At 43.8% G+C, this 9,447-nt stretch overlaps 1 protein-coding gene across 1 annotated transcript in view; it reads left to right on the top strand.

The window, feature by feature from the left end:
• The first annotated feature begins 6,395 nt into the window (after positions 1-6,395).
• Positions 6,396-9,447, top strand: part of Lnx1 (ligand of numb-protein X 1) — a 96,277-nt gene continuing 93,225 nt past the window's right edge. Inside the window, exon 1 of the mRNA XM_008833328.3 lies at positions 6,396-6,746. Within this exon, the coding sequence (XP_008831550.1) occupies positions 6,655-6,746 (92 nt within the window). The 5' untranslated portion in view covers positions 6,396-6,654. The remainder of the gene's footprint in view (positions 6,747-9,447) is intronic.

A 9,447-nucleotide genomic window follows, 5' to 3' on the forward strand; every position in this document is an offset into this window, starting at 1 on the left:
AGGTACTGGTCCAAATGTGGCCAAGACCAGGGACCACTCTGGGTAGGGAAGGTAGGGCTGCCAAGGAGAAGAGAGGGCCCTGGTGGAGCTCCTTCTACTCATGTGCCTTGTCCTGTTCCTGCTGGGTTTCCATCTATCCATCTGTTTGGGCTGTGTTAGTTCCCTTTTGCTGCTGTAACAAATGGTCACAAGCTTGCTGACTTAAAATAACTCAAATTTATTATCTCTGAGCTCTCCCTGAGAGTTAGGGATCCACTGTATCACCAAACCAACATCAGGGGGGTTCAGAGTTCCTTTTGGCTACAGGGGAGGGTCCCTATCCCTTCCCTGTCTAGCTTCTAGATGCTTACTGTCTGCTTCCTTTGCCTCAAAGAGCCTTCCTCCATCTTCAAAGCCAATGGTGCAGCATCTTCCAGTTTTTCAGTTTAACCCCTGCTTCCACTGACACACATCCTGGATGATGACCCTCTTGCTTCCCTCTTGGAAGGATCCATGTGAGGACATGGGACCCACATAGACCATCCTATACAGTCTCATCTCAAGCTTCCTAAGAGAAGCACAGTTGCAAGAGCTCTCCCCCCACATAAGCAAACATATCTATCTAATTCTGATATTCTGAAGATGAGGAGGGAGGCATTTTGGGGAAGGGTCTTCTGTCCATATAAGAGTAAAGAGCTAAAAGGTACAAAAAGAAAAGAAAAAGAGTAAGGAGAGAGGGGGAAGAAATGGTGGTGCTTGTTGGAGAGAAAATGAGAACACCGGCCTTCTTACCCCCATCACCAAGAACTGACTTGAAGCCAAAAGCACCTAAAGAAAAGAATGAGACTTGAGGTGACCCAGCAGAGGTGGGGGGAGGGGCAGGCCAAGGGAGGCTATGGCAGACCTGTGGGTACTGTAGGGAAATGAGCCCACACCTAGCTGCCCCATCCCAGTGGAACTTTCATCCATCCACCTGCTGATGCTGCCCTGTGACCTGCACACCTTGTGGAAGCTAGGGAGAGACTCAGGATCACACGGCTGGTAATGATATGCACACGGGAAAGAGCTGTGAAGGAAGAACCCCAGGCTAATGGAAATTCAGTCACTTCTTTGAGCTGTGGCTCTCCGGAGAGAGGAAACCCCCCCACCTCAAGGAGGCGTGGACCTCAGCACCTATTCTTGTACCTCTTCACACTACAGCTTCCTAAGTAGGTTGACAGCATTTCCCAAAATATACATTTGTCATCAAGTGCTTCACACACACACACACACACACACACACACACACACACACACACACACATACACACACACACTGCATTACCAGCCCTAGTATTTGTTGGCAAAGACAAAGAATTTGGAGATAATCCAGGATCTACCTCCTGATCTCTCATAGGCCTTGGCCATTTCTGGCCAGTTAACCACATCTTCTGGGGATGTTGAACTGGAAAGACTTGGATAACAGTGAGGCAAGTGTCTCCTTATGTGAGGCCTCAAGGGTGGTGGTTGATGTTAGGAATGTTGTCCTGAGGATATTCTGGAAAAGAGCTTTTATATGTGTATTGGTTACTTTCCTGTTGCTGTAATGAAATACCATGACCAAAAGCAACTTACAGAAGAAGGGGTTTATTTTGGATTAAAGATCCTGAAGGAGAGTTCACAATGTCAGGGAAGGCATGGCAGCAGGCTGCTGGAGCAGGAAGCTAAGAGATCACATCTTTAACCACAAACACAATGCAGAGAGAGCAACGGGAAATGGGGCAAGACTATGAACTCTCAATGACCACCCTCAGTGATATATTTCCTCCACCAAGGCTAACCCTCTGAAAGATTCCATGACCTCCCCAAACAGCACCACCAACTGGGGACCAAGTGTTCAAATTCATGAGTTTATGGGTGATATTTCTCAATCAAACCACTACAGTATAGAAATTTTGTTTTCTTCCCCCTATTTTTGAAACAGGGTCCCATGATTCCTAGGCTAGCCCAGAACTTTCAATGTAGTTGAGGATGACTTTGAATTCTTGATCCTTCTGCCTGTGTCTCCTGAATGTTGGAATCATAAACATGCAGCTACCACATCCAATAACTTAGCACATTTGTTCATCTTGTAATATCACTTTATTTGGTAAATATACACATAAGCAAAATAGTTTAAATTCCTAATTTGTTTTGTCATATCATATGAGCCAATCTGATAAATCCCCTTTTAATATGTACCTTCATTATATCAGTTCTGTTCCTTTAGAGAACCCTGACTAATAGAGATTATGGTATCAGGAGTGGGGCTGTTGCTGTAAAGAACCTGATGTATTGTTTTCTAGAGGAATGTGGACTACTTTAGGACTCTGGGCTAGGAAGATCATTGAATGCTGTAAGCAGAGTTGAATGCGCTGTCAAGACAGTAGTGCTGAGAGTGATGTAGACAGTAGAAGCCTGGCCTATGCAGTTTCATAGGGGAATAAAATCTCTATTAGCAGCTTGGTTGGAGTCATTCACATGATATTTTGGCAAAGAATCTTGGCTCCATTCTTCCCATTCTGCCCATTCTGTCCTAAGAATTTGAATGAGGCTAAATTAGAAGATAACTAATACACTTGAAAAAACTGCTGGTCTAGGGATGTAGCTTAGTTGGTAGAGTGCTTACCTACCAAGCACAAAGTCCTATGTTTAATCCCCAGCACCATATAAACCAGGTGTAGTGGTGCACACCTGTAACCCCATCACTTAACTGGTAGAAACAGGAAGATTGGGAGTTCAGGGTCATCCTTGTCTACAAATGGAGCTCTAGGCTAGACTGGGCTTCATAAGACCCTATCTCAAAAATGCATATATTTATGATGTATAACAGCCTACTTTAAAATATAGATTCATTTTGAAATGGCTAAATGAGGGTAATTAATATGCTTTACCCTACAGTCCAGCTTTTTGATTATGGAAACAAAATCTACTCCATTTGCAATTGGTTGTAAACTATGGTAATGTTGGACAGTAGGTCTCTTGAACTTTCTCCCATCTCACTGAATTTTGCATCTTTGGTAGATGGTAGGCTTGCATCTAGGACATGGCTGCATCATCTGTAAACAGATGCTATATTATTCTGGATTCTGGTCATCAAAGACAGCACCTTTCAGGGCCCAAGCTGAGGGGAAAGCATGCAAGATGGACTGTGACTTTGAACGAATGGCCTATCACTGACACTTGACTCAGACTAGAGTACTCTTCTCTGGAAGTGTAGAAGGCAGGGAGCCAGTGTGTGAAATCTCTGGCTGGTACTGTTGACTGCTATCCTCTTAGATGCTCAGAGAATTCCCAGTAGGGAGACATGGCTAGTTGAGATGGGCAGTAGCCTTCCTAACCAAAGTATAATGCCAGCAGGTGTTGTGGAGTCACTGCAGAGGGCCTGGCTGGTAACTCTGTTCCTACAGCCTGTGAATGTGAAGGTGTGTGGACACCAGTGTCTCTAGCCCTTTGCTTCTGAGCAGAACTTGTCTTAAGTCAATGACACCATGTCAACAGTGTGGGATACCATCACTTGCCTATGTGACAGATATCAAGGATCATTGTGAGCTGAGTTCTGAATGAAAGAGGCTGTGATTTCTGCCCCTAAGGAAATAACCTCTTCACCATAAAGGAGAGAAGCAGAAAACATGTACGCATTTAATAGCTTCACAGGACAAATTCACTTTCCCTTACTCTCTAAAAATGGAAGCTAATAGAGCTTACCCCCACTAAGCACCTACTGGTATGAAGAAAAAGAGATCATTGTTTGGTATTTTGAAAGTAGCTGGAATGCAAACCTGATTTACTTGGCTCCAGCCCCACCTGGCTGTAGGTTTTCAGGAAGCATTCTTGATTGAGTCTGGCCAATGTCCTGGGAGTTCTTTCTCCAAAGATCTGCACTGGGACCTCTGTTGGCCTTGACTTCTGTTAGGGACCCTTTTTGGTTGTGTGTTAAGTGCAACCCAGGTTCCACTGTCAGTCTGTCCATGGTGCAGGTGGGATTTGACTGCAGGGAGAAGGAAGCTCTGAGGCATCACCTATGCACCAGTGGGCACACTAGTCCACTTGGTTGTTTTAGCTCGGCTAGACATCTGTGCTGGCACACATCTCTACTGTGCCTTTGTGACCCCAAATCCAAATTTCCCTTGACTCCTACCTCACCTCTGTTTAGCAGAGAGAAAAGAAATGATGGTAAAAATCTAAGGTGACATTGCAGGATAAATAGGACAAAATAGGCAAAGCATAAAGATTAGGGTGAGGGCTGTTTACTAGCAAGGAAGCCTTAGAACAATACATGGTCATTTGAAGATCAGGCTTTTATCCCCAAGGGATTATATTAATTAGAATTGCATCTGGTAGGCAGTGGAAAGTTCAAGTTGTATAGGTTTAATGAGGTGGACGTTTTATTTTTCTCATAGAACACAAAGTCTTGGGTAGTAAGGCTAGGCCTAGGATGATGTCACCCTGATGCCATCAGGAATTCAGGCTTCCTTCTGCTTTTTATCTTCATATTTGTTGCCTTGTGTTCTCAAAATGGCCACTCACCATAGTATCACATACAGGTTTCAGGCAGGAAGGGAAGAATACAGACCATGACTATGTCCTTTAAGGAGCTTTCTGGAATGTCTCACCTAGAGATTTCTGCTTATACCTTATTGGTCTATATTGGGTTCCAGGGCCACCATTCCATAAGAGAGGCTAAGCTCATTACTTTTACAAACAAAGCTGTATTCTGTTATAGGAAAGAGAGATCAGATAACTGGTGGGCAGCCAGCCATGGCTGCAGTTGTGACACAAGAACAATGGAAATGACATCTTCATTTTTATATTGCATTCACATTCATTCATTCATTCATTTTATCAGCCTGAAAAGTAAGGAGACAAATGGATGGGCACCCTTCATTTTCCTAGAAGGCATAATGTCAGCACCCTGCCACGTCCACAGAGTATGAAGTCACAATACATAAAGCGTGCTGTTTCTGAGTTAGGATCTATGTTCTGGGTCCTACACCTCCTCCAAGGAGAGCTTGTCCCATCACTTGCTGAATCCCCAAGTTCAGGGAAAAAAGAATAGGAGAGAATTGTTAACAGTCATTCATTAACTATTGTTAACAGTCATTAACAATAGCTGTGCTCATTGAGTTCCTTGTAGGCAGAATTTCATTCCACCTTCATAACAATACTCTGAGTATTGTTATTACTGTTATTACTGTCATTCTTTTACAGAGGAGGACACAGAAGTTCAGAGAGGGTAAGCAATATACCTAGTGACACCCAGCCAGCATAAGGCAGAGCTAGGATTCAAAACGCGAGCTTGTCTGACTTCAGTGCCTAAATACAGACTGATTTCCTTTATACTGCTGTTTACCAGCTCTGACTCATTCCTGCATACCAGCCTTATCCAGCAAAGAATTCAAGTGTGGGTCTCAAAAAATTAGGAATATTTACATGTCATGCTTTATCAAGCTTGCTTATATATGCTCTAGATTGTCAAAGAGGACCTGCAAGGTTTGACTGTGTTAGAATCTCTCAGGTCCACCTCTACTACATGCAGAATTCTGATGTAGACTTGCAGTTACTATGCTGCTGACCGTAGTTGCTCTTGGGCTGCAGACTTTTCTGTGCACCTTTTCCTAACAGGTACAACAAGAATTGCTCGGGGGTCCAGAATGCAACTGTCCCTTTGAGCCTTTTCTCTGTAGACTTAGACCTTGAGTTGGCCAAATGGACTAACTCCTCTTGAATGCAGAGCATAAGGAGGGGGAGTCCTGTGGGCACCTTGGCCTTATAGAGCTTAAGCACTCAAGTCCTAACACACTTTGAGTGCAAGAAGTAATGGTGTCCAGTCCCCATGAGACCAAGTATATCAACTTCATTTTGGTAAGCAAGGCTTGGACACTGCAATGAAATGCTAGAACTTAATTCAAGGAAGTGTGGGGGCCTCCTGTCCTCACATAAAAGTACTTCCTGTCTGTTGGGACTCATTAGGATTCTCAAAGAGAACAGCACAGCCTGGTCTTTTAGAGAGCTTGTCTCCAAAACTGGCCGGCAAGTCATCCCCATATCAGGTTGGCAGGACAGTGAAGGGTAAAAGTGTCAAGAATTTATGGTCTAAAGGTGCATCCATGCTCAGGAGGGGTGGTTCTTCTTTCAGCCACTCCTGAGGCAGCATCACAAAGCTCTGACCTCCAGGCTTGGCTCCACAGATGCTAATTTCTGAGTCTTGCTGCAGCAGGCTGCGGAGACAGCTTTTTGATTATTCACTCGTTCACACGTGGGGTCGAATGTGCCATGCTTATGCCCTCTTCCAACACAGCTTTGCTCCCAGCCTGGCTGTTCCCAGTCAGTGATGTAAATGTACCAGCTGCTTCCCAGGAACCAGTCCGCATCCTGCAGGAGGGGCCCATCCCTCTCCCGGGCATCAGCCTGCTGCCTTCAGCCTAAGCCTTCTCACCAACCATGGTGGGTCCCTCCATCTCCCATTGCCTCATCAGAGATGCCCAGGGCATAATCCTCTTACAGGCCCATGATTTATAGCATGCCTTGATCTTTAGATTCTAAGGCAGATGCGTTATGGTCTTCTGATTGTGGGGACATGAACAGATTTGCTTAAAGGGGCTGCGTCGGGCTGACAGAAGGTGGTCAGGAGGAGGGCAGCAGGCTGCTCAGAAAATGAAGGCGCTTCTGCTGCTGGTCCTGCCCTGGCTCAGTCCTGCTAACTACATTGAAAATGTGGGCAACCTGCACTTCCTATACTCGGAACTGTGAGTCCCCCCATTGTGCTTGCTGCTGCCTCTGTGTGTGTGTGTGTGTGTGTGTGTGTGTGTGTGTGTGTGTGTGTGTGTGTTGGGTGGGGAGAAGTGGATTCTGAGTCACTTTCCCAGCTCGTCTGTCCAGTTTCCAGCAGTAAATTTTACATATACTGCTTATGCTTGGATAAAATGCCCTGCAGCAGTTAAAGCAGCATGGTTAGCTACTGTGTTTGACTTAACAAAAAAAAACACCATCTTACTGAATGTGCTGCTTCCCAACAGGGCATCCTCCACTTTGCTTCTGCGCCAAAGCTGCTTTTTTTGTACTCAGCCTTTTCTTGGTAGATGTGACTTTCTCCCTTTCCATAAATAGGACTGAAAGAGCAATTAAGATCAGCGCTTGCGGGTGGAGATCTGCATCTCTCATAGGGTATTTCGAATGACTAACAAAGAGAGTCAGTTCCCAATACCTGAAGATAGCTGTAGTGTCAGTCAAGGGAGAAAATAACCTTATGCATAAAAATATGTATCAGTTTTATTTTTATTTTTATTTTTGATAGTTTTAAAAATCTATTGAAAATAAAACACATTAACATACATATTCCCATCACTTCTATCACATGATTAATATTTTAGCAAGTTCAAGGCCAGCCAGGGCTATAGTGAGATCCTGTCCCAAAAAAATATTTTGCTGCAATATAGATAATAGATAGATAGATAGATAGATAGATAGATAGATAGATAGATGATAGATAGATAGATAGATGATAGATAGATAGATAGATAGATAGATAGATAGATAGATAGATAGATGAGAGATAGAGAGATAGAGAGATAGATATCTTTAAAGTAATCTTAGGTAAATTGAAGCTCTCATGAAATTTCACCTTCAAATATTTCACAGTATCCCTCTAAAACATGTTTTCTTACATGACTAATGTCTATTTTATGAGAGGAAATGACTTGGGCCCCCAGCTTGAGCATGAGTGTCTCTCCAGTCCCTTTTGTTAGTAAGCACTGGAAGGATTGCAGGCTTGTGGGAACGGTCTCTAGCATTCAGGTAAGAAGTGCTGCTCAGCCTAGAACATTTACAAAATGCATTCCTCCTATTAGCCAGATAGACAACTACAGCAGGAGTTAGTTTGTTCAAAAATTAGAGTCGGCGAACAAATGAGTTTTCCGTTTGAGATACGTTCTCTCTGTATGTAACCCAGGCTGGCCTCAAACTCTCGTCCTCCTGCCTTGGCCTCCTGAGTGCTGGGATGGAAGGTGTGCACTACTATGCCCAGATTAGTGGGAAAATGAGAATGGGGACTTTAAATGGGGTTCATAGAGCTCTGATTAGAAAATCTTAACTGGTCACACTTAATAGTGATGCCACTCATAGTTATATGAGGACAGTCAATGTCTCTTTTATACTTAACTGGACTGACCCATTTGTCAAAGGCAGTAGCTGCTCAGTAAATACTTGACAAGTAGAGCAAGCCACCCAAAGAAAAAATCATTCGTGTAGGAGACTCTGCATTTCAGGAATATCTGGTCTATCTTATTGGAATATAGCTCCAGTGCACCTGAGATCAAATGCTCAGAGATAAAGTGTCTGGTTTCAGCCTCAGTTGTGAGCATTTCTGGGGAAACTATGTATAACATTGCAGAAACTTTTCTAGAAAATTATGCAGCATCAGAGCTCATTAGGTTGTGCAGAGTCTCCTTTCCCTCACTTGGTGGCTGGGGTTGGGATCTCTGTAATCCAGTGCCCCAGCACCCTTCCTGCCACCCACCCACCTGCATCCTTGTCAGTCGCTGTATTAGTTTCCTGAGGCTGCTGTAACAAATGACCATGAGCTAGCTTTCTAGACCTTTATTTTTTCTTTGTTTTGGAGCCCAGATACTTGAAATCAAGGCACAAGTATATATTCTCTTCGACAACTGTAGGGGAAAATCTGTCCCTGCACTCTTCAGTTTCTGCTGGCACTAAGCATCCCTTTACTTGTGGTCTTGTAACCAGTTTCAACCTCCATTTGTATATGACCGTCTCATTTATGTCCTTTCCATTCAGTGTATGCCTTGTCTCCCTCCCCAACCTCCTTTTTCCCCCTGTGGTGCTGGGGATCAAACCCAGGACCTTGCACATGCTGGGAAAGCCACTGAACTGCATCCCAACCCCTCCTCTTCCCATAAGGACATTTGTCAATAGATTTAGGGCCTATTTGCACAGTCCAGGATGATCATATCTTGAGATAAATTGTCCATTTTGTTACTTTCAGCCTTATAGCCTCATTGAAGCCTAACAATTTTCTTTCTATAAATATATGAATCAAAGACAACATCTCTGTTGGCTAATTGAGTGGGCACAAGCAAGTCACTCTTTCTAAAATGTGAACCAATCTAGAAAGCATGATGCTTTCCAGCCAGGACAGGGTTTCCACACTTACTGGAGAGAACTTCCTCAGAAGTTTGTAGTTGCTGAGGTTGCTTTATAATGGAGCCCCATGCTTATTCTCTGTTGCTACTGATGATCATTAACAAATTAGTGAATCACTGCTGCATCTCAGGTACCTTGGCATGCACTAAGAAAACAGGCAGTAAGATCTTAGACACAGTACCTCATGCTCTAGAGTTGGCAACCTATTTGAGAAGATGGAATTTCTATACATAGGAAATGGAAGCAGGATCTAAGGTAGAAGGGGAAACATCTTTTCTTTATATATAT

The sequence above is a fragment of the Nannospalax galili genome, unplaced genomic scaffold (assembly GCF_000622305.1).
Source record: "Nannospalax galili isolate Female #2095 unplaced genomic scaffold, S.galili_v1.0 scaffold433, whole genome shotgun sequence".
NCBI lineage: Eukaryota > Metazoa > Chordata > Mammalia > Rodentia > Spalacidae > Nannospalax > Nannospalax galili.